The 26,559-nt window shown below is 44.0% G+C and overlaps 1 protein-coding gene across 1 annotated transcript in view; it reads left to right on the plus strand.

Annotated features, from left to right (window-relative positions):
- Positions 1-9,833: 9,833 nt before the first annotated feature.
- Positions 9,834-26,559, plus strand: part of LOC135220977 (3-oxoacyl-[acyl-carrier-protein] reductase FabG-like) — a 218,272-nt gene continuing 201,546 nt past the window's right edge. The window contains exon 1 of the mRNA XM_064258663.1: positions 9,834-9,972. Within this exon, the coding sequence (XP_064114733.1) occupies positions 9,861-9,972 (112 nt within the window). The 5' untranslated portion in view covers positions 9,834-9,860. The remainder of the gene's footprint in view (positions 9,973-26,559) is intronic.

The raw sequence follows: 26,559 nt of genomic DNA on the forward strand, positions 1-26,559 counted from the left end.
TGGGCCCCATATTTGCATTCTCCGGATTCGCAGATTTCTCTCTGGACCATATCTACCCATAATTTGCGGGGATTTCATCTATTCGCGGGTTTTCCCAATGATATATAATCACTAATTAGTGTATTTCGATGTTATTTGCATGCCTAAATACATTTTTATGATATAAAAACTATTTACTAATTTTAAAGTATTAATATTAATCAATATTGTATTAGCAAGTTTAATAAGATTAAATGATATCACATAATAACAATAATAATTCTCTCTCTCTTACAAAGATCTATGTTTTTTGTATAATAATTAAACGATTTACTAATTTTCAAATATTAATAGTGCTGTAAAGAACAATCAATTCCTTAAAGGAAATACTACAGTGAATTAGTAAGATTTTAGTTTATAAATTTTAAAGATTATGTAAGAATGAAGGAAATCCCAGTCTTCACTCATCTTTCTTTTGAACTCCAGGTCCAAGCTGAGGTCCAACAGCTGTTAAATATATCAAGTAATGTGACGGGAGGGGAGGGAGTGTTCTCTCTCTCTCTCTCTCTCTTTACTGAGATGAGAGATTTTTATTGCACACATGTATAATATATTTATTAATATTTTCAAAATAATAATATAATAATAATAATAATAATAATAATATAATAATAATAATAATAATAATAATAATAATATAATAATAATAAATGATAATAATAATAATAATAATAATAATAACTGAATTATAAAAATATATGTGGAATACTGTTTTAATTAGCTAAAAATTTTCATTTTTTTATGTGAAAGTACTCTTTTACCGAAATAACTCCCGGATTTCTAACTCTTTCTTCCTCTCTTTCCCTCTCTCTCTCCTCTTTCCCTCTCTCTCTCGCTCTCTCAGCTCTCTCTCTCTTTACCATGAGTATGAGAGAGTTTTTTATTGCACAACGGTGTAAAATAATATATTTATTAATATTTTCAAATAATAATAAAATAATAATAAATAATAATAATATAATATAATATTAAAATAATAATAACAATAAATAACTGTAATTATAAAAATCATATGTGAAAGTACTATTTTACAGAAATACTCAGCTAATCTTTCCATTTCTCTCTCTCTCTCTTTCTCTCTCTCTCTCTCTCTCTCTCTCTCTCTCTCTCTTCTTACAGAGATGTATGTTTTTTGTATGATAAATAAATGATTTACTTATTTTCAGATATCAATATTAATGTAAACAGCAATAATATAAATTCATTAAAGAAAATACTAAAGTGAATTAACAAAATTTTAGTTTATAAATAAAAAAATTATGCAAGAATGACAGAAAATCCATTCTGCCCTGCATCTTGTCTTTGAACTCCAGTTAGCCAAGCTGAGATGGCTGGGTCCAACACACCAGATCATGCAATTTCTCTCTCTCTCTCTCTCTCTCTCTTTTACTGAGATGAGAGAACTTCTGTGGTACATGTGTATATGTTTATTAACATTTTCGCATAATAATAATGATAATATAACTAATTTCAAAATTCATATGGGATAGTATTTTAAAGAAATATAATAATCTATCTATTTCACTCTTTTAAATAAGGATAACCACCCCCGCCCCCTCTCTCTCTCTCTTGCCACACGAGATAACGTATGTTTGGGCTGGAAGTGTATGTATAAGTATATCTTTAAAGGCATTACTACATTTTATGGTAAAATAATAATATACAGGTGCTAGTTTTTCAAATAATATTAAGTTTAATGAGATTAAACAAAAACAATAACATTCTCTCTCTCTCTCTCTTTACTTACGCATGTTTATTTATTTTGTAGTATAAATAAATTATTTACCTTATAACTAATTTTCAAATATTAATAAGATTAACAAAAAAAAAATAGCGATTCCCAGTCTTTTTATCAATTGGAGGAAGGTGAACCGGGGAGTAAATGGCAGTTTGATATACGAATTTGCGGAGGGGAGGGGTCGGAGTCTAGGTTATTCTCTCTCTCTTCTCTCTCTCTCTCTCTCTCTCTCTCTCTCTCTCTCTCTCTCTCTCTCTCTCCGTTATTATTCTCTCTGTTTCAGAAATAATTCGTAATAATTTCACTCTTGAAGGTCAGATAAATGATGTTGCCATTCAATGTCTCTCTCTCTCTCTCTCTCTCTCTCTCTCTCTCTCTCTCTCTCTCTCTCTCTCTCGTAGTAGCCATCTTGCTTGGTGAGACGTTCCCGTGCGCAGTCTGATTAATCAGCAGATATCACAAGTTTAACTTATGTCTAGAATTTGAGAAATATCTAGAAGTGTTTGTGAACTATCGGTGATAAGATTAGTGTGAAAATAGTAGGATAAAACGTCTACTAAGTTAGTTTATCAAGTGAAATACTGTAAATCAGAACAAGATGGCAGTAAGTTCCAACTGTGGCAAAAAAAGGCGAATTTTAGCTTGTTTGGCAGATTCACAATACGATGAGGTAGCAGGAAGGGAACTGGCATTTCTCATCTATGAGATCAGCAACAGTCCTAACCAAAAAGATACAAAAGCATTCATAGATATATTAGAAGGATATAATCCTTCAAACTGGAACAAATCAACAGAAAACATCTTGAAAATAATTGAAGAAGTTCCAAATAAAATCCAAGTGGTCAAGAGACTCATAAAGAAAATATACATAAATCAACATATTCCGACAAAGAAAATGAATAAGGTGAACATTGTGAATATCTTAATTGATGCATTAGGAAAAAGAATGCCAAAAGCATGCAAACTGTGTAAGGTGTGGTATAGCATAGTTAATCCACAAAACCTAATCAGAAAATGTTCTGCATGCAACATTCCGACCATCCACAATGTGCTGAGGTAATACAAGATATGAGAAAAGATACCAGAATATTTTGCTCGTGTCTATCATGGATAGACAATGTTATTAAATCAAGATTGAATGTACAAATAGTTGAGGATGAAGAAGAAGAGGAAGAAGAAGAAGAGGAAAACGGAAGAGAAGTAAACAAAACTGAAATGACAGAAAAAAATAAGGAAAACAAAGAACAAGATAAAAGTATGGATGCAGAGATACTCATTGATACTACATATGAGGCAATAAAGCAGCATACTTACGAAGAAATAAATCACGATATGACAACACAAAAGAAAATCCCGAAGAGGCTCTACCCAGATCTACACAATGACGGGAAAGAGGAAAAAATAGACAAAAAAGACTAAGTCTGCAACCTTTTGAAAAGAGGGAATTGCAGATTTGGAGAAAGATGTTACTACAAACATCCTAAGGTATGTCACAACTATGAAATATATGGTAAATGTGCATACCTAGACGGCTATGAGGATGATTGCAGAGATCTACATCCAAAAATATGCAAAAACCTAAAAGAAGGAAAAGGATGTAAGTTCGACAAAAAATGTAAATATATGCACCCTGTAGCCATGAATCAAAATCAAATAAATAATCAATCAAGTAATAAAATCCAAAATAAGAAAGAAACAAATAAAGACAGGAATAAAGAATACCAGATAAAAGAAAAAACCAAGCCATCAACGCGATATGCAGTGATGTCAGCAAAAAATTTCAAAGCCTCAGCTCCAAGATACAACTCAAGAGATAAGAACTGTATTTATGATGCAAGAGGATATTGCAGATACGGAGAAAATTGCAGATTCAGACACAAAATGAATAATTATGATGAAGGAAGATCAAATATTATGGAAAAGTTGGATTTTTTAATGTCAGAATTTCTGGAAATGAAAAAAAGAACAACATACCAGAACAGGAAAGAGACATGGGGAAAATCCTTATTATTACCCATATTAAATGAAGGAGAAAACACGCAAACCATCATAGTGATGAATGTGCAGGGTTTAGTTACGAGTAACTCAAAAAGAAAAATAGAGTACTTAGAAGAACTAACCCAAATTGAAAAGAAAATAGATATAATGAATATAAGTGAAACCTGGTATTCCCAAGAGACTGGGAATGACGATCAAATACAAGGGTTCCAAACTTATAGATCAGATAGAAAAATAGGAATCAAGGGGGAACCGCAATATATGGGAAAGACAAAAAACAAGGAAAAATATATAAGAAATATAGTAACTCAGAATGTGAACCAATAGCGCTGGTAGAATTTGAATCTGAAAAATTAATGAACATAGTAATATATAGATCTCCTAATACTAAAGAGTTTGACTTAATAATAGAAAAATTGGATGATATATGTAGAAATCACAAGGACTGGACTATTCTCCTATCTGGAGACTTCAACTTTCCTTTCGTAGACTGGAAAGAACGAATAGGAGATTGTGGTTGTACTTATACATATAAAAAAGAGAGTAATAGTAGTGCAGAAGATAAGAGGCAATTCGAAAAGCTATTAGATATGCTACTAGAATACAACATTCAACAAATAAATCACCTGCCAACAAGAAAGGAAAATACTTTAGACCTAGTATTTGTGAACGAGATCAATTATGTTAAAGAAATAATAGTTTATAATGCGAGTATTTCAGACCATAATGTCATAGAATTAACAGTCCATTCCAAAGTAAGTGAAAACAGAGATAAGCAAGAAAGGAAAAAGTGGGAAGGATATGGAAAATACAACTTCTACAGTAAAAATATAAAATGGTCAGAAATAAATGAAGAATTAAACAAAGATTGGGATAACATTTTTGTAAGTGATGACATAAGGGTAAATACGATGATATTATATAAAATATTAGAGAAAATAGTGGATAAATATATACCGAAGGAGAAAAGTAAACATCAGTCATGCATACCAAGAGACAGAAGGATCTTGTTCCAGAAAATCAGAAAGTGGAAGAAAGGTCTTGCAAAAGAAAAAAATGCATGGAAAGTTATAGAACTGAAAAGTAAGATAGAAAATGCAGAACAAAAGATTATAAAATCAAAAGAAAATGAAAAACGGGACTTGGAAGAAAAAACCCTGGTAAATATCAAGCAAAACCCCAAATTATTAAACTCATACGCAAAAAAGATGAATAAAAGAAGAATAGAAATAGGCCCTCTAAGAATTGAAGGGAGATTAATGAATGAAAAAAAAGGAAATTTGCAACATATTGGCAGAACGATATAAGAGAGAATTCACCCCTAGGATAGATAATGAAGATAATGATATAGAAGCAAGGGACGAAAATAGTGAATATTTAGCTGATATAGATATTAATGAAGCTGATATTGTGCAGGCTATTAATGAAATTAAAAATGGAGCTGCAGCAGGTCCTGATGGCATTCCTGCTATTTTGTTAAAGAAAGTAGTTCATTCTATTGCAAAGCCACTTGCAATATCATTTAGACAAAGTGTAGATACCGGCATGATTTATGATGAGTACAAATTAGCATACATTACCCCTACTTTCAAAAGTGGATCAAGACTAGAGGCAAGTAATTATAGGCCTGTGAGTCTAACATCACATATTATGAAAGTGTATGAAAGGGTAATGAAGAAAAATATTATGAAACATTTAATAAAAAATAATCTGTTTAATATAGAACAACATGGTTTCGTACCCGCAAAAAGTACACAAACCCAACTGTTAGTCCACCGTGAGAACACATACAAAAATATGAAAAGCGGAAATGAAACAGATGTGGTTTATCTAGACTTTGCAAAAGCTTTTGACAAGGTAGACCATAATATATTCGTGAAGAAAATTAGAAAACATAATATAGTGGATAAAGTAGGAAGATGGTTAAAAGAATTTTTACACAACAGAAAACAGATAGTTATTGCAAACGATGAGAAATCGGATGAAGCTAAGGTAATTTCTGGTGTGCCACAAGATACGGTGTTAGCTGCATTACTGTTTGTTATTATGATTGCAGACATGGACAGTAATGTTAAGGACTCGGTAGTGAGTAGTTTCGCCGATGACACAAGAATAAGTAGAGAAATTACTTGTGATGAAGATAGGAATGCGCTACAAAGAGACCTTAACAAAGTATATGATTGGGCAGAGGTAAATAGGATGGTATTTAACTCTGATAAATTTGAATCAATAAACTATGGAGACAGAGAAGGAAAGCTATATGCATATAGGGGACCTAATAATGAGACAATCACAAATAAGGAAGCAGTTAAAGACCTTGGTGTGATGATGAATAGGAACATGTTATGCAACGATCAAATAGCAATTCTATTGGCAAAATGTAAAGCAAAAATGGTAATGTTGTTACGGCACTTCAAAACAAGAAAAGCTGAACACATGATTATGCTTTATAAAACATATGTTTGTAGTCCACTTGAATATTGCAATATGATATGGTACCCACACTATCAAAAGGATATTGCATAAATAGAGAGTGTACAAAGGTCCTTTACAGCTAGAATAGAAGAAGTTAAGGACCTTGACTACTGGGAAAGATTACAATCCTTAAAATTATATAGTCTAGAAAGGAGAAGAGAACGTTACATGATAATTCAGGCATGGAAACAGATAGAAGGAATAGCAGAAAACATCATGGAGCTAAAAAAAATCAGAAAGAACAAGCAGAGGTAGATTAATAGTGCCCAAAACTATACCAGAAAAAATAAAGAAAGCACACAGGACATTAATCCACCACGCACCAGCATCAATAATGCAGCGTCTATTCAATGCGTTGCCAGCTCATCTGAGGAATATAACAGGAGTGAGCGTAGATGTGTTTAAGAATAAGCTCGACAAATATCTAAACTGCATCCCAGACCATACAAGATTGGAAGATGCAAAATATACCGGAAGATGTACTAGCAACTCTCTGGTAGACATTAGAGGTGCCTCACACTGAGGGACCTGGGGCAACCCGAACAAGATGTAAGGTCTGTAAGGTAAGGTCTATCTGTTATTGGCTGTAGGTATATGTTTTTAATGTTAAAATGTTTAAGATGACTTTGAAATGATATTAATAATATAACCTTAATGATTGATACAGTAATAGGTTAGTAATTTTGGGTATATTTGAAGTAGGATGTTATATAAGGTATGCATTTGGTATCTGAACTTTCAAGATAGGCAGTTATAAACATTTTTAGTGGCGGTTTTAACTATTCACGGGGGTGCCTGGTACACATCCCCCGCAAATACGGGAGGAACACTGTATATATATATATATATATATATATATATATATATATATAATATATAATATAATATATACAGTGTTCCTCCCGTATTTGCGGGAGGAACACTGATGTTAGGATGATTTTTGGAGAACGTATAAAAAGAGAATTCTGATTTATGATATTCACCACATCCTGACTCCACTGTTTGCTCTTTTTCTATTTGGCCCTAATTTTTCTCTGAAATTGAGCGGTTTACATATGCTGATTTTTTTTTTAAATTGAAGAAATTCTCTTATTTTCTATAGCTAGTGTATCTAAAAACTATGTAAAGAGTGCGTATTACACAAAATGATGCCATGTATGCAGTACACTTAAATAGTATTATATATATATCTATACTATATATATATATATATATATATATATATATATATATATATACTGTATCAATCATTAAGGTTATATAATAATATAACCTTAATGATTGCATACAGTAATAGGTTAGTAATTTTGGGTATATTTGAAGTAGGATGTTATATAAGGTATACATTTGGTATCTGAACTTTCAGATAGGCAGTTATAAATAGTTTTTATGGCGGTTTTAACTATTCACGGGGGTGCCTGGTACACATCCCCGCAAATACGGGAGGAACACTGTATATATATATATATATATATATATATATATATATATATATATATACAGTGTTCCTCCCGTATTTGCGGGGGATGTGTACCAGGCACCCCCGTGAATAGTTAAAACCGCCACTAAAATGTTTATAACTGCCTATCTTGAAAGTTCAGATACCAAATGTATACCTTATATAACATCCTACTTCAAATATACCCAAAATTACTAACCTATTACTGTATCAATCATTAAGGTTATATTATTAATATAACCTTAATGATTGATACAGTATATATATATATAATATATATATATATATATATATATATATATATATATATATATATATAATACTATTTAAGTGTACTGACATACATGGCATCATTTTGTGTAATACGCACTCTTTACATAGTTTTAGATACACTAGCTATAGAAAATAAGAGAATTCTTCAATTTAAAAAAAAAATCAGCATATGTAAACCGCTCAATTTCAGAGAAAAATTAGGGCCAAATAGAAAAAGAGCAAACAGTGGAGTCAGGATGTGGTGAATATCATAAATCAGAATTCTCTTATACGTTCTCCAAATCATCCTAACATCAGCCTCTTGTTTATTGGCGGTCGACATCAGAGGACTAAATTAACTATGTAAGTTTCATATTTAAGTGTATATATATATATATATTATATATATATATATAGATATATATATAATATATCTATATATATATATCTCTATATATGATTACTTGGCTAATTAGTGAGGTCTCCTTGTACCCATTTTAACCTTGCAGGACACTGAATAATATTCTGGTTACTCTAGGAAAAAAATTCGACCAAGACCAATCTTTATTCATTTTGCAATCCTTTTTGGCAATAAAAATTGGTTAAGATTTCTAGTACTGTATTAGAAACAGGTAGATGAATATAATAAATGACAACAAAAATTCCTTGTTGATCAGATGTGCAATAGAGGTGACAGCTTTTACAACAAATCAAATAAAAGACATATTGTTTGCTGAAAACCACTAAAACCGTCAAACTACCTAACTGAACAAAAGGGTGATATGAACACGGTGCAATGGTGATGGAGGTGAAAATGATTGAGCATTAATTGCTTGTAGATGATCAAACCTATAATTCTTATTAGGTGGAGTTTCATTGCACCATTGAAGTTCAAGGTTGCACATCTTATGTAATGTTTTATGGATTTATATTTCTGCTCCTTTTACTGGCCGTGAATGTAAATCCTCATTCAAACTGTTACAAAAATTAATTCGAAAATAAAAGGTGCATTATTTAATGTGGACATTAACAACCCATATCGATCCTAATGATGAAAATCAGGCGGACTGGGGTTGTATATTCAGGGCATGTTGGATCCATTACGATTAATTCCCAAGCTTTGAAAAGTTAACTTTGAATACTTAAGAATCTAAGTTACATTTAGTCTGAAACCAAATAAAACTTGTTCGGTATCTGATATCCAAAGCATTTTATACTTAAATATCAAGAGTCACTGAAGAGGAAACAAAGCCAATTTATATATATATATATATATATTATATATATATATATATATATATATATTGACCTTGAATGACATTTACAAACATATCATAGGTAAAATAAGGTACCCAGAGTCCTTTCATGATATTTATGTGATAAATCTGAGAGATAGGTATAGAATCTTCTGTGGAAAATTTCCCTCTCGAGTTGCGGATCCTAAGCTAAAATCTTATCAATCATTTTTCGTTATTTTACTTTTCTAACACTCGAACATCAAGCCTCCAACACAACTCTAAGAAGAAGAGTGTCCAAGTTCCCAAAGACCCCAACAGCAACAGCTGATTGTTGTTGTTCTTCGTATCTAATCGGATACCTACCTGCGAGATGAGTTATCCTGCCAAATTTGCCGGGAAAGTGGCATTGATCACGGGTATTTCACTATTTTAGCATACTAGAGTTCATTATATTCGTTAGAGATAAAATGAATTAGGTCTCAAAATACATGTCATTTCGTAAATATTCAGACAGAGGTATCGTAATAAGGGCTACCTAGTAGGCTAGCTAGTAGGCTACCTAGCCTAGGTACCTACCTACCTAGTAAGGGGAGGGCAGCTGGGGGATGGTTAAGTGGAGCACTACCTAGGCCTAGATATAGTATATTAGTATTATTCGTCAATGGTTGATGATTCTGCAGCACTGCGACATACCAACCTTGATATCCAACTGTCTGGGCAGGAAAGACAGAAAAAAATGAAACTACCTACTAGCCTAAGCTACCAGCTACTAGGTAGGTACCTACTGGCCTACCTACTATACTCTGTTTTTTTCCATCTGTCCATCCGCCTGTGGTGTTTTTGTATGGTAACACTGCGTCCCGGGCTTTAGATAGTTACATTCAGCTTACATTCAACGATCATAATAGCCTAACATCCTATTTCGAATATTAGTTAACGGTGTATTTCGCATACAGTAAATTATTAAAACACTTTTCAGTTGCAAATGTACACCCAGATATCCTTTTATTTACCTAAAACTTACAAATAGCGTAACTATCTAAAGCCCGGGACGCAGTGTTACCAGACAAAAACACCACAGGCGGATGGACAGATGAAAAAAAATAGAGTATAGGTATCCGAGTGCGTGGTTCAATTTTATGAACCAAATTCGGGTGCTGACCCTTATTAACCTCTTGCATCGCATGCTGGTCTTCCCCTGCACACATACCCTTTGTGATTTCTAGGTGGTGATTGACCATCTTTCAAGTAGTATTTCGGCCTATAAGGTACTGCTACTAGTAGGTAGGTACAGACTGTGTGGGATGTGTCGGTGATTCGTAACTGTGATGGTAATGGCTTCATAGCAAAGAGAGTTAAAGGAAAGGAGAACGCATTTTCGAGAAGTTCGGCAGCAAGGAGGTATTAGCGCAGTGTGTTGGAGGTACCTGTCATCATGATGGTTCTAGAATCGGCAGGAGTGTTGTGGATCTCATCGGGACGTGAGAAACGCCACGATTTCTGATGCAATACCTCGTCTAGATTCATCTAAGAAGTTCTAGAAATCCCTGGAGTCGGTGACGTTCGCCGTAGGCTCCGCCCCCAGAGTGCCGTATAAATACGATGAACGAACTTTGGAGGACAGTGATCGTAGAAGAGAGAGAGAGATCGTAAAAGAGAGATCACCAGTTTAGTCACAGAGAGCCACAGATCAGTTTATTAGTGAGAGATCAGCAGCAGCAGAGATCTTCCGTGAGATACGAGAAAAAAGGAACCGACGAAGTATCAATCAGAAGAAGAGTTGTTCGAGAGTTGGTTGGCTATTGGTCTAGTCGTCTTCAGGTGTGGTCTACCGTGTTATCTCGACGTCGAGTAGACTTCAAAGAAGAAAAGGTCCTGTTACAGGTGTTGGGGAATTCCTGCCTTACAAGAAGATTAGTTTCTGCAATACGGAGCCAAGAGGGTGTCCGCAATCGCCGATCTACATTTATGAAGCCACCTCTTCGAAGTGCCAAACTGTTTAGCAAGTATTCTTATTACCTCACTGTTTCCCCCAGTTCATGCAGTGATACCATTCTGCATTTACCTTTGTTAGTAAGCTTGTAAATAAACCTTTGTTGTGTTAGTGTTTCTTTCTATATTCGTATCCCCAGTTTCAACTGTTTGTGTTGATATATTTTTTTTTTATTATTTCATATCGAACCTGAAGCGGACCTCCCTCAGAGGCCGTAACATTGTCTCTGAGATCTCGGAGTCCGTAACAGTAACTTCATGTATTGATTTGTTCAGCATAGGTTGGCTAATGCCCATCTTGTTTAATGAAACAGAACCTTCCAATAAAGAGTGAGTTAGGCTATTAAGTAATTTGACTGTTTGTATTCCCATAGGAGCATATACTAAATGTTGAAGGTGATTTATATTTTCTTAGGTAAAACAAGCCCAATTAGGTACTATACCTATGTATGTAATCCCACCTCAACTACCTACATAGCTATATACCTAGCTAGTTCCTCGTGTCAATAGAAAAAAATACTGGCTGTGGGCTCACAGCAGTTGATTACTAGTGTTTCCCCCCACTCACCAACCCTATTTCCAGTTAGTAACTGAGTTTCAGCTGCCGTTTCCAGCTCATGCTGAGGGATACTTCTATATAAAAGGCTCAGTATTTCTTCCTACATGAAAACAAACCATTTGTCTTTTCGTAGGAATTACCTTCAACACAAGCTGAAGCAGGCTATTGTACAATAGCGAAAGGAGGTAGTGAGGGGTACCCTCACTACCTCCCTTCGCTGAGTCACGTAACCACTTGCCTTATAGCCTTTGTCAAGAGTGGATGCACCACAGGCAGTCCCTGGGTCATGGCAGGGGTTCCGTTCCCGGTAGGGCGCTGTAAGCTGAAAATTGCCTTAACCCGAATCATCATAATTATACATAATAGGAATATATAACAACAGTACTGTAAGTCCGGGTTACAGTGCCGTAATGCAGGTGATAGCACCATGAGGCAAGTGCCTTAAGTCCAGAATGATTTTACCCGAACCTAATGTTACACGGGGACTGCCTGTATTTCCTTCCTCTGCCCGATGGCTTCCTGGCTGTTCTACCGTCACTTCATCCTGGTTTTTTCTTCCTTTTAGTTGTGATTGAACATTTGTGGTACATCTGTACTTGTTTTTGGATAACATGCAAATCTAAGAATCATTTAAGCCCAAACCTCGCTTTTGCCTGGGTGTGGGAGAACAATGATGCAATTGCTTTCTCTCACCCTTTCATGTAAACTCACATGCCATTTGCACTAAATGCCACAAGGTTGTGGTCCATAAATAGTACTTGCCCCTAGTGTTGTGAGTGGTCCTCAAAGCAGTAGATGAGGTTTACTGGGAAGAGGAAATCCAAAAAGACTGCTTGTCAGTCTTTGGAGGGATATTCTCCCCCTCCAAGGACACTAGGTTGCTCCTTGTCTCTTTCCATGAGATTCCATTTGGCTGCTTCTTCATCGGGGGGGAGAAATCACTCCTCCACACTCCCCTGGTGCTTTGGCAATGGGGAGTTTGCATGGGGGAGTGGGGACCAGTCTCAATCTCTCAAGGGCTTCCTCTGTTTACTCTGGGGATGAGAATCAAGGTAGGTAGCCACAAAGATTCCATCTTTGTTTCTACTTGATATACAAACCATCTGTCCTTTACATTAGGAATTACCTTTGGTGAAGCTGGAAAACAAGGTGGTTAGGCAGTACATAGGCTAACTACCATTTAGTAGGTGGGAATACCCACCTGCCTGGATGTAAACTTAACAGTTTGCTTTTAGCTGTCATGATGCAGACATGTTTGTTCCGATACGTATACAAACCCTTGGTCCTTTAACAATAGGAAGGTACTTTGTGGCAGCTGAACCGGTCGTAAGCTTCGAACAAGATGGTTCGGTAGTTAACTACTTGTCCGGCAGTTGGTGGTCAGTCCGATTGCGAGGAGAGGATTCACTTTGCTTTCGGCCGTGCTGGTGGATGGACATGTTGCTCGTCTCTCTGCCCGCCTCTGTTGTATGCTTGGTTTGCTTCACTGCGTGAAGACTTTTTTGCTTTTCCTTTTACTGTGTGCTAGTGCAAGGATATTAGTAAGTAAGTGTGTGTTTTTTATATTCATACAGTGCTTCATTTGTGTAATGGAAATGGAATCACGAGAGCCGGAGAGACCCCCTTGCCCCCCCATCAGCTACAGATTGTGCCCTGGTGTGGAGGGCCGTAAGTGTGGGGCCTGTCGGTCCTCTTTTGAAGTTGACCCTCATGAATTTTCTACTTCGTGTTGAGGGCAGGAATGCTCTCGCACCGATACATGTGATATGTGTGTCTTGGTCGGAGGAGCAGTGGGAACGCTATGGGGGGGGGAAGCCGCATAAACCAGCCAAGGAGTCATCGGAAGGATCTCCAGTTACTTCCTTGGTTACAGACACGTCTTCTTCTTTCCTTCCCCCCCATCTCAGCTCCTTCGTATGGCTCCTTCCCCTTCGGGGGAGGTATCTCGCTCCTTCTCTCTCGATCAGTCGAGTGTGGAGGGGGGGCGAGGTACCCCGACATCCAGTTGTATTCGGGGTCTTCCGTTCGCTCGAAGTGGGAACTGTCCCCCCCGGGCGAGGGGAAACCCCCCCCCCCCACCCCAATGACTCACCTTATTTTTCCTTCTTCAGGTTTGGCTGCCACGGGGGATGATCTCGGACGAGCCTGGTACTCGGTGGGGCTCCAAGGGACACCGACGATTCAGGGGCTGCTGAGTCACCTGGTGAGAGGGGCCATGCCGGTAACCCACGGTCCGACCACCACGACTACCACGATGGCGTCCACACTGGGCTACGCTGCTCCGCCACACCTGGTCTATACCCAGCACGTAGCCGCGGTGACCCTGACAGCTGCTGTGCAAGCACCGCTGCCGGAGGTGAGGATGTCCGTGGTGTCGCCGCCACCTGGGTTTGCTGCTCTTGCTCCAGCCCCTGACTTCCGGTGTCCCAAGAGCTTGCCTCTGGACCTGCCTCCTGTGCTGGTTCCTGCCCCACCTCCTGTTCCTGACTGCGATGCTGCTTCAGCCCCAGTACCAGTTCCTGCCGCCGTCGTTCCTGCCCGTGGTGTTGCTGCTCCCACCTCAGATCCTTCCGGACCGGTGCAGTCGGGCAACTGCCCCGACTCCGTCCTGGATGGAAGATCTGACAGTGGTCCTGAAGAAGCTGATGAGGAAGAAGAAGAAGAGGAGGAAGGTGTCGTCTTTGTCTTCATCGTCTTCTTCGTTGTCGTTGTCTGCCGCCGCTTCCCCTTCGACTTCTAGGGCCCCACAGCCTAAGAAGAAGAAGGTTGCCTCCTCCCCCCCAAGAAGGCTCGGAGTGGGACGGGTGGGACTTCCGCTGGTCCTCCTGTTCCTTCGGGAATGGGGCCTGTCTCTCCTTCCGGAGGAGCACTGGCTACCACCGGTACCTCCTCACCTGGCGCCAGAGGTTCTGCCTCGGCGCCAGGTACCGTCTCAGCGAGCGAGGTACTGAGTGTACGGTCACCCGCGGGTGACCGTGCAGCCAAGACCCAGGCAACCGAGTCTGCTCGGCACCAGGATCCAGGCACGGAGCGGAAAACTGGCGGGGGTCGCTCAGGTGACTCCCACCAGACCAGCGATTGCTCTCGCGGCGATCTGCTGGTACCCAGGGCTGATGCAACGGTCCCAAACCAGCCGCGGGCTGAGGCTAGGAAGCGGTCCCCTCGGTCACCTGAACCAGCCTCGGCTGGTCCAAGCGGCGTGGCGTGCTGTGAGGACAGGCCTCGCTCCCACCATGACAGCGGACTCTGCAGGTCCCCTGACCGCCGCTCCTACCTGGACCGGGCGGAGAGGGGGACCAGCAGCAGCTCTTCTGATGCTCGGGACCGTCACCGCTGTTCTCGGTCCAGCCGCTCTCCGCTTGACCAGGCCTGCAGCTGGATCGCCACCGCGGGTTGGCCATCACCTGCAGCCCCCTCAGCACACCGGGGGGAGCGTCAGGTCTCCCTCTCCAATCCCTTCAACTTCCTCTGGCTACACCGGGAAGAGCGAGGCAATCAGGAGTGATCGCAAGGGGCACCCCATGACGCCCTACAAACCTGGCACGGTCCTAGGCCTGACCAGATTGTATGCGCAGGTGGCCGGTGGCATGAGTAGTCTGTTGCGGTTCCTCCTGTGGAAGGAGGAGGATCTCGGGAGGCGTTCTCGCTGGAGGGGCTTGACGGTCCGACTCTGTAGGATGCAGTCACTCCCGAGATCCAGATGTCGTTTGCTGAGGTTATTGCGCTGATTCGTCAGCACAACGACCTCGGGGAAGGATCGCCGCTCCCACCTTCCAAGCCTACATCAGGCTTGGAGGCGTTCTGGGAACCTAAGAAGGAACCCAGGACGACAGTGGGTCTGCCGTGATTGGCCTTGGCTGGCAGCGTACTGAGCCAGGTGGACGCTCTTGTCTCCGGACAGGGAGGTTCGCTTCGGTCCAGTAGGTCTTCCAAGCTCCTTCCCCCACCTCTACTGTGACAGAGGCGATTCTACGTGCCTTCGGAAGACCCTCTGCCGCCCAAACAGGTTAACCCGGAGCTAGCTAGGCTAACTCCGGGGGTGCTGGACCCATGGGCAGCTGCAGAGGACGCTCTCCAACACCCGTGGGACAACCTCTTCGTTTACGCCTTTCCCCCATTCTGTCTGATTCGCAAAGCCCTGCTGATCACCGCAAATCTTCGGATGATCCTGGTGGGAGGCCGTTTGGTACCCGGACCTGCTGGCTCTGCTCGCTGAAGCACCGAGGGAGATTCCCCACTGGCACATCCTCCTGCACCAGCCACATGGAGAACGGTACCACCGGTCCGTCGAGTCCCTGTGTCTTCACGGCTGGCTGTTATCCACCATCTCTTGCGAGCGAGAGGCTTTTCTCGCAGCGCAGCAACAGAGATGGCTGGATACCTCAGACAGTCCTCTGCAGCTTGCCCAGGGGAAGTGGTCCGTCTTCTGTGGTTGGTATCGTGGATGGGGTCTCTCTCCTCTCAGAGCCACTCTTCAGCAGGTAGCGGATTTCCTCGTCTTCCTTCGCCGAGAGAAGCTCCTCTCCGTCTCTGCAGTTAAAGGATACAGAGCGGCCCTGGCCCTAGTCCTTAAACGGCAAGGTGTGGACATCTCCTCTTTTGAGATCTCCCTCCTGATGAAGAGCTTTGAGAGGTCTTGCCCACCCAGGGAACTCAGGCCCCCGGGGTGGGATGTGACTCTCGTCCTTAGGAGTTGACTCGCAGACCCTTCGAGCCACTCCGAGAGTCGTCAGACAGGGATCTGACCCTCAAGATCCTCTTCCTGCTGGCCCTGGCATCGGCGAAGAGAGTAGGGGAACTCCATGGTATTTCCTTCGATGTCAAGCATTCCAGGGGATGGGGATCCGTGACGCTCGACTTCGTAGCGAAGACTCAGAATCCTTCGGTCCCTGAGGGTTGGTATACGTATCGGAACAAATAACAATTTGTCGAAAATTGTATTTTTCCTAACTATACAAACCTGAGGTCCTTTACACATAGTCCCACCTCATGCCACCCCTCACTCTGTGTTTCCTGGGCCTAAAGCAAAGTGAATCCTCTCCTCGCAGTCGGACTGACCACCAACTGCCGGACAAGTAGTTAACTACCAAATCCCCTTGTTCGAAGCTTAAGACCGGTTCAGCTGCTGCTAAGTACCTTCCTATTGTTAAAGGACCTCAGGTATGTATAGTTAGGAAAAATACAATTATCGACAAATTGTTATTTTTTGTGAGCTCTTGCCTGATTGTTGTTAAACTCACTTTTCCCGGTGGGATTTTTTCTTTTCTTACTTTAATATATAGTACTGAATATACTGTGTTTGATATTTATTAATATTCAAACCCACAATTTGTGAAATCCTGGTGTAGGCCGCCTTCCTCCACCGTTTGTCTTGGGGCTGGTGGCCAAGGGCATAACATTCGCCACCATCACATCCTCACGCCGTCTACATGTAAGGGTGTGACAGCATATCTTTCATTATTATTTTTGGGTGTTGCTTTTACCGCATGCATTTTAGGTGAGTTTGCTGGGAGGAAACTTAGGGGGAAGGTTACCGAGTGTCGCTGGAGGTTTTTTCGTTTCCAACGGCGCCCTCGGTAGCCACCCCTTCATCCTTGTTTCTCTCTTCTGGTGCTCTTTCTTATGGCGTTCTCTCCTTTGCCCTCTTCACTGGCTTGTCAAGTGAAGAAGGAAGGAGGTTGGTTGTTGGGCCGTGGGGTGAGCTCTTCTCAAGGGCTTCCTCCTGTTTTGTAGGGCAATTACCCTCTGAGTGAGAGGAGTTCTTTTAAACTAATCATTTGTTTATTCGCTAACAAACCTTCAGTCTTAACAATAGGATAATTTCTAGCGCCTAGCTGGATCTGATTAAAAAAAACAGATGAAAGCAAGGAATCTTGTGATATCTGGCAACGCATGCATAGATCGGGTGAAGGATGGTTGAAGACCATTCACCTATGATTGTGCATCAGTCTTTCTTTTGACCGCCTGGGCGAGAGTCGTGTTAACCTCTCTTGGCCTTTTCCTGGTTCATTGCCCATTTTGCTTCTGTTTAGTGTGTGGCCTGTGGAGCAGTGGAGGTCATTTTATGGCAAGAGAGAACATCGGAGGGTTTTGACTCTTCCTACTTGGGAAGGTTTTGCGCCCGATCTTTCGTCTCCTGCAGTAGTCAACCCTCATAGTAGCATTGTCCCTGTGTCTCCTTCCTTTTCTTCCACTGATTCGTCGATGGAAGCATCGGGAGGTCGCCAGGCTTTTTCATCAATCACTTCTCTTCCAGAGTCGGAGGCGTCCAAAATGGCGGCGATATGGAAGGCGCTTGGGCTAGGGGGTACCCTGTCCTCGGAGGGGTTGCTAGCACATTTTGTGGAGGCCCCCCCCGGTCTGGCCAGGCCATCCCCCCTCCTCCCGGCCGTGTCTTCGTGGGTAGCAGCAGTCGGCCATCTTGTATTGCTCCGCCAGTGTCTGCTGCCACTTCGAGACGGAGTGATCCTGTGGCGTCAGCCCCGTTGATGATGTCACGGGCCCAATTCGCTACATCTGCCTTCCTTGTCATCGAAGCCTTCTCTGGCACATCAGTCTGAGGTCATATGCCAGGCAGTGCTTCAGAGGTTGGACTCTGTATTGGATGTGAAGTTGGCTGCCTTATCGGTTGGGAGGACTGGTAGGAAACGCATTGCTTTGTCCCTGCCCCCTGAGAAGAGTGCACATAAGAAACAAGTGCTCTCTTCCTCTCCCTCTTCCCCCTCTACACCCCGACGGCGTATCAAGCGTTGGAAGGCTAAGGACTTTGCCCTTCCTTCACCTTCGAGGGAGGAACAATGTGGACGTGTTCCCGGGAGTGCTGTTGTTTCGGGCAGTGTTAGTGGTGTACGATCTGCAGGAGATGCTTCGTCCTCTGCCTCGAATCTCGGGCGTGTTACCCCACCTCCCCATCCATGCACATCGTGAGCTTGTTGCAACCTCCCCAGCCTGTGCACGTAATGTTAGAGCTCCTTCTTCTCCAAGGCCTATTTGTCGCCGTAAGGATCTCAAGGCACCTGTCAAGAGGTCGAAGGTAGTGAGTGCGGAGTTGGTGCAGCTGGAGTGTTTGCCTGCCTCTCTCACTGGTGCTTCCAAGAGTTCAACTTTAAGGGATTCTCCTTCGATCTTGAGTGTTCTAGTTTCCCCCACATCTAACGTATGTACGTCTGCCACGCCCGTGACCATTCATGGACATGTGGAGTCATCTGTTGAGGTAAGTGATGTTCCTAGTGTTATAGTGGGTTCGTCTAGGAAGCCGATGCATGGACCCAGCCCAGACAGGTTAGTTGGCGTTTCGGGCTGTTTGGCTGTTAACCCTTCCATTAATTTTGGTGGGGAAGGTGCCTTAGAAGAGCCTACACATCCTCCTCCTTGTCGGTCTCCGTTGCCGGAGCAGGAGGGAGACACGCAAGAGTTTCTGTCTTCCTTTTCAGAAATTGTTGATCTCATTCATGGGTTTAACAATTTGGAAAGTAGGACTCAGGCTTGGTCGTCTTACACTCCTTCTTGCTTGGAAGCCTTGGTTTGAGCTACTCAGGACCCCAAATCATCTCTTCATCTTCCTTTGTCGGGGCATGTTCAGTCGGTCTTGCAGAAGGTTGACGCCTCTGTTTCGGACCGGGATGGTTCGCTTCGCTCTAGGGGTTCTACCAAACTACTACTCCTGCCTCTCACGAGACATAGAAAGTGCTATGCTACGAGCCCTGCATTTTTGTTGTCATGCCATCTTAACCCAGACGTCATTCCCCTGAAGCCGGGTTTGACTTTGGAACAGGTGAAGTCGGTGGCTTCGTACTTATCTCCGCAAGATGCCTCAGCAGTGGAATCTACGGTGGCCTCCATGTTGCAGATGGTTTCTTGGCTGGACCTCTGGTCTGTGGTTATTGCCAAGATAGCTTCCAACAGGTCCCCAAATGGTTGGTGAGTGCCTCTTCGCTTCCCACTCTGTTGCAGTCCAGAGGCAAGGTGTTTTCATATTTGGGTCACCTCAGTGCTAATTTATGGGCTAATCTTCTCCTGATTAGAAGAGACGCGGCTTTGTCTAGGATGGAGAGATCACTCAACACTGAGTAATTGCTGGCATTGAGGAACGGAGATCTGTTGGAGTCCCAATTTTTGTTTCCTCAGACAGAACTCGAGAATGCGATAGACCAGACTGGTGTACCAGGCCGTTTCTAAGTCGGAGTCTCGTCCTCGGAGACGTCTGGCTCCCCCTCCTCCCCCTGTCCAGCAGCAGTCCAGGAGATCGTCGCCTGGTAGGCCGTCGAGGACCTTGAGTTCGGCAGGGTCTTCCCGTTCGACACAGCCTAAGTCTGAAGATCAACGCCCCTTTTGCTCTCGTTCCTTTAAGCCAAAAAGGGGCCCAAGGGGCAGAGGTAAAGGGGGCCGTCGGTAGGTTAGGCACCTCTCCCTCTCCTGCGCCACAGGTTGGAAGGTGCCTGGTGGGGCATTAGGCCAAGTGGCAGAGTTATGGGGCGGAGAAGTGGGTGGTAGATGACCTTCGGGTGGGATACCTACTACCATTCGACTTCTCTCCTCCTCTGTCGTACAAGTCGCAGCTCAGGAAGGCATATCCTCCAGATTCTCTGAAGTTCTTGCAGAAAATGCTGGACAAGGATGCGATAGAGGAAGTAGTGCATCCGTCTGCAGGGTTTTACAGTCACATCTTCTTGGTGCCCAAGGCATCGGGAGGATGGAGGCCTGTTATCGACTTATCCACCTTGAATCACTTCATCAGGAAGACAGTTTTCCCGTCGGATCAGAGATTAGAGAAGTTGTGGGCGGTAGTGCGCAACTTCCTGTCAGAGTCACATCAGTCAGCTCATCAGTATCAGGTTCTTCTGGGAGTGTTGTCTTTCCTGGAGAAGCTGGTCCCTCATGGGCGTCTTCATCTTCGGTCTCGCAATGGAGACTGGGAGAATTCTGGGCTCTGGCGGGGGACTCCCCTGTTAATGGTTCCTTTGTCTCTGAAAGTGAGAGAAGACCTTCGTTGGTGGTTGGATGACCAGAATCTGTAGAAGGGTGTCCCTCTGCGTTCTCTACCACAGGACTTCCTTCTGTTCTCAGACGCCTCCCTCACATGTTGGGGTGCTCATTTAGGCGGCCTCATCGCTTCAGGCATTTGGAGTTTGGAAGACAAGCAGCAACATATGAACGTCTTGGAGTTGAAGGCGGCTTCCTGGGTCTGAAGGAGTTTCGGAGGAAGGTAGAGGGTCATTCTGTCGTTCTCATGTCTGACAACACCACAGTGGTAGCCTATGTGAACAAACAGGGAGGCCTGGTTTCACATCAACTTCACGCCTTGACTGTTGAGCTTCACCAGTGGGCGGTCAGCAATTCGGTAGAGCTCTCAGCCAGGTATATCCCAGGGAAACGGAACGTGGTCACAGACAAACTCAGTCGCCGGGATCAGTGGTTCCAGATCTTTTAGCATTGGCAGAGGACGCATTCCAACATCCCTGGGACAACTTGGAGGTGTATGCCTTCCCTCCGTTTTGTTTGATCCGTGAGGTTCTGAACAGGCTGATGAGTTCACAGGGTCTCAGGATGACTTTGGTAGCCCCTCTGTGACCTCAGGAGGAATGGTTTCCAGATCTGCTGTCATTGTTGTCAGAGGTTCTGAGGGAGATTCCCCCTTGGCGACATTTCCTGTGTCAGCCCCATGAAGAAAGGTTCCACCAGTCAGTAGAATCCCTGTCTCTTCACGGTTGGAGGCTATCAACTATCTCCTCCGAGAGAGAGGCTTTTTTCAGAGAACAGCTGGGCACATGTCTAGCAGTCTTAGAAAGTCGACCTCCGCATTTTACCAAGGCAAATGGGCGATCTACTGTGATTGGTGTCGTAAACAGGGTTTTTGTACATGAACTTCCCTGACAGATATATACTTAGCTATAGTCTCCGACGTTCCCGACAGAATTTCAAATCTCGCGGCACACGCGACAGGTAGGTCAGATGGTCTACCTTACCCGCCGCTGGGTGGCGGATGTACGAACCACTCCCGTAAGCTTGTCAGATTTTTCTCTGTCGCGGGAACGATAACAACTGTTGTCGGTCCCTCTCGATAGTTTTTCGATTCTCGCTTGCCTGGAGTTAATTTGGACTTCTTTTGGTGACGTATTCTCTTTGTTTGGCTTGGCATACGCTGATTGTGGACCGGTTTGATTTTGAGTTTGATTTTCTTTAACGATGTCTGATCTAGATTCGGTAGTTAAAACTTCGGTTTTGTTTAGGGTTTGCGTGAATGAAGGATGTAAGGTGAGGTTGCCGAAAGCTTCGGTAGACCCCCACACGGTTTGCATGAAATGCAGGGGGAATGAATGTTCTTTTGCTAACCCTTGTAGTGAATGTAAGGGATTGAATGAAGAAGAATATAAGGCTCTCTCTTCTTATGTTAGGAAGTTGGAACGTGATAGAGTGCGTAAGGCTTCCTCTAGAAGTTCTAGTAGATCTAGAATGAGTGAGTTGGATGTGGATCCTAATACTAACGTAGAATTAGAACCTTCTTCCCAAGTTGCAGCCCCTGCTCCCCGCACCGAAGCCGAAGATTCGCCTTCGGAGGCGGCAGCTCTGAGAGCCACGATTCGTTCTATGGATCAGAAGATTCGTCAGTTGGAAGGTAAGGAGAGTGTTAGTGATCAGTGCAGTGTCCCCAGTGTTGTGGAGGGTGCGTCTGACCGGCTCCTTAGTGCCTCTAGGCCTAGACCTCTTCCAGACTCCCAGTTCCAGTGGAGTAGGAAAGTCGAAAGCCGCAAGAGGGCTAGGGAGAACCCCCACCGGTCAGGCGTCCCCTCTGGCAGATCCTGAAGTACGCTCCCAGGCTGCCTCGGATCGCTACAGAGGAGCTACTACGCCAATGCTTCTCCTCTTCGTCGTCTCCCTCTCCGAAGAGAGGTTGGAACTCCCCGGATGCGTCGCGCCCGTTGAAGAGGGCTTGGAAGGCTCCCTGCAGTCCTTTGGCTTCTAGTCCGGAGGTTTTCCCGGAAGAATCGTCGGTGGAGGCGAAGAAACCCAAGAAATCCTGTGATCGTTCTTCTTCTCGCGCTCCGCGCTCGGCGCCTGCTTCCGAGGAAGAACAGCAAGATTCGCCTACGAGAGTACTCGCGGGACTTCAAGCTCAGATCACGGCGCTAGCAGACTCTCTAGCAGTTAGATCACGTAGGAAGAAGGACGTTTCTCTTCCGATCAAGAGATCTAGGCGCCGCTCTTCAGAGGGTTGTTCTCTCGTTTAGGCGTTCTCCTTCATATGGGGAGGTTTCGTATGAAGGTAGGGGCTCGCGTGAGCGCCCTCGCTCGCCTGGCTCTCTTTCGACTTCAAGGCGCCAAACATCGGTAGGACGCTCTATGGAGAAAGAAGTTTTTTCTCCAGATTGGATTCCCGCTTCCGGTAACGACACTGCACCTGCTCATCACGCTATTTCTTCAACTCCCTCGCGTGAGACTTCTCCTCAGCAGCCTCAAGATTCTAGAAGGCGCCCTTATGCAAGTAGGCGTTCTTCGTCCAGATGTCACTCTCCTCGAGTGTCGGATCGTGACTTCTCTCCTGACAGGCATCAAGAGTCTGGTAGGAGTCGGGTTGCATGATAGACGGCCTGCTGTTAGCCGCTCCCCGCAAGGTAGGCGCCAAGAGCCTACTGCACATCGATCTCCTAGTAGGCGCTCGTCTCTTTTAAGGCGTCATACTCCTGATTATTCCTCCTCGGGGCAGACAACAAGAGTCTTTTCAAGCGCCCTTCTCCGTGTAGGCGCGCTCCCGCTTCTAGGCGCACTTCTCCTGACCGTTTGTCTCTTGGTAGACAACAGGAATCTCGGAAGCGCCCTTCTCCCAAGTAGGCGCTCATTAGCTTTGAAGCGCCCTTCTCCTGAATGTTACCCTCTTGTTAGAACGTCAAGAGTCTCGCAAGCAGTCTTCTCCTAGTAGGCGCATTTCGCCTTCCAGTCGAACTTCCGTTGATCGTACGCAACTGGGACAGGTATGGAGAGCCGCGCAAGCGCTCTGCTCTCGATAGGCGCTCTTCTCCTGGCAGCCGCTCGCCTCGGGATAGGCGCAAAGAGTATAGTAGGCGCTCGCCTCCTCGTAAAGCGCCCTGTGGATATTTCCGAGGATTCTCGGAGTAGGAGCCTACCTCTCCTTCGGCGGAGATTCCGTCTACCTCGAAGAGGGAGTCTCATCGTAGACATCCCAGATCTTCTCTTCATTCTCCAGTGGATGTGAACTCTTCTAAGAGAGGGCGTTCTCCAACCTCTCGCTCAACTCCTACCTAGGATCCCTCTTCGTCACCTAAGGATCTTCCGCGCTCGCCTCGACAAGACGTCCTAGAAGGTTCGGATGAGGAAACAGAACACTTCTGCTGCTGTGTCTTCTTACAAGAAGCTTACAGAGCTACTTTTGCAAGTTTTTGGGGATTCCCTTTCTCCTACGGCTCCTCCTTCTCCTCACTCACTTTTTCAACGGCGAAGACAGCGAAGAGTTCTTCTTGTGTGAGGATGAAGCCAACTCTTTCTATGAAGAAGGCACTGAGGAGTTTTGGTTCCTGGATGGCTTCCAAAGAAGAAGCGGGGAAAACGATGTTCGCTTTTCCTCCTTCGAAGTTATCAGGACGCGCTGGTTTCTGGTATGAAACAGGAGAGTCCTTAGGATTGGGTCTACCGTCTTCGGCTGATTCGGATTTTTCGGCGCTGGTAGATTCGACAAGGAGAACTGCCCTTAACTCTGCTAAGACGACTTGGGCAATGAATGAATTGGATCACATGCTCAAAGGCATGTTTAGAGTGCTAGAAGTATTTAACTTCCTTGATTGGTCTTTGGGAGTCCTAGCCTAGAAAATTGTAATGCCAGCGTCAATTTCGCCAGAAGATCTTATGTGTGTTTTGTCTTTGTATGGACAAGTCGGTAAGAGACGGAGCGAGTGAAATCGCCTCCCTTTATGGGGCCGGCCGGGGATCGTGAAGAAGAGGTCGGTTTATTGTTCCTTCTTAACGAAGTCTGTCTCCCATGCCCAGAGGTCTTCTTTGCTGTTTGCTCCTCTGTCTGCTCAGTTGTTTTTCCCTAAACATCGAGTGCAGGACATTTCAAGATCACTGTCGGCCAAAGCCACCCAGGACCTTTTGGCACAGTCGGCAAGAAAACCTCGCCCTTCCTTCCCTACCAAGGCTAAGAAGGAAAAAGCCAAGTGTTCAAGAGAACCTTTCGAGGGGGCCCGGTCTTCGGAGGGGCGTCTTTCATCAAGAGCCTCTACGTTTAGAGGTCGTAGACCTTCAAGAAGGGGTAAGACTTTCGCCAAGTCTGTTAAAGCCCCCAAATAACTTGCAAGTCCTTCAAACAACGGTGGGCGCCAGACTCTTAGAGTTTGCAGAAGTCTGGGCCCAAAAATAGGGGCGGATCCTTGGACCCTTTCTATTTTGAGGAGAGGTTACCTCATCCCTTTCGTCGAAAGACCTCCCTTGACGACCATCCCAAGGGAACTGACGGCCAGGTACAGAGACCCCATCATGGAATCAAGCTCTCCATCTAGCAGTAGATCAGATGCTGGAGAAGGGGGCTATCGAACTAGTGACAGACCATCATTCATCGGGCTTCTACAACCGCCTTTTCCTAGTTCCGAAGTCCTCAGGGGGATGGAGACCGGTGTTGGAATGTAAGCGCCCTGAACTTCTTCGTAGAAAAGAAGAAGTTTCACGATGGAAACGCCTTCATCAGTGCTGGCAGCACTTCGTCCAGGGGACTGGATGGTTTCCTTGGATTTACAGGACGCTTACTTCCACGTACCGATCCATCCTTCCTCGAGGAAGTTTCTCAGATTCATGATGGGGGGGGAAAAATTTTTCAGTTCAGGGCTCTGTGTTTCGGCCTCTCGACGGCCCCTCAAGTGTTCACGGGGATTTTGTTGGAGGAATGTGGCTCAATGGCTTCATTTGAAAGGGGTGGGGTAGGATATCCATGTACCTCGACGATTGGCTAATAAGGGCCAATTCAGAAGATCGTTGTTTGAAGGACTTACAAGTAACTTTAGAATTGACGAAGGCTTTGGGACTTCTCGTCAATTTCAAGAAGTCGTCACTAATTCCCGAGCAATTCCCAGAAGAGTGTGTGTATCTCGGGATACAGATGAACTCTCTGAGTTTCGGGCTTTTCCCTCGCAGGAAGGATAGACCCGAGGATTCGAGAGAGTAAACAACCTTCTTAGGAAAGAAGTATGCACAAAAGTGAGGGAGTGGGATGAGTCTGCTGGGAACGCTCTCCTCGCTGGAGCAATTCGTTTCCCTAGGAAGGTTGCACCTGAGACCGCTCCAATTCTTTCTTCATCGGAATTGGAGTCGTCGTTCTCAGGATTTGACGTTCTCCCTGTCGTTATCCCAGGACATCAAGAAACATCTCTTATGGTGGACAGATCCCAAACCTCTTTGCGAAGGGACTGTCTCTTCAATCACAGACCCCCAACCTGGTGTTGTTGTCCGACGCGTCGGACACGGGGTGGGGTGCAACTCTGGGAACCAGCGAAGTGTCAGGTACCTGGGTGGGGGACCAGGTAGCCTGGCACATCAACAGAAAGGAGTTGATGGCTGTGTGGTGGCTCTGAAGGCTTTCGAGCCCAAAGTCAGAAGATCGGTAGTGCAGGTCAACGCGGACAACACTACAGCTCTGGCATATATCAGGAAACGAGGGGCGCATTCCTTTCCCTCCCTGTACGAGACAGCAAGAGACCTTCTTCTGTGGGCAGAAGAAAGAGGAATCAAGCTTCTCACCAGGTTCGTGCAGGGAGAAAGGAAAATGTAAGAGCAGAATCTCCTCAGCAGGAAAGAATCAGGTCCT

Source organism: Macrobrachium nipponense, chromosome 2 (genome assembly GCF_015104395.2).
Source record: "Macrobrachium nipponense isolate FS-2020 chromosome 2, ASM1510439v2, whole genome shotgun sequence".
Lineage (NCBI taxonomy): Eukaryota > Metazoa > Arthropoda > Malacostraca > Decapoda > Palaemonidae > Macrobrachium > Macrobrachium nipponense.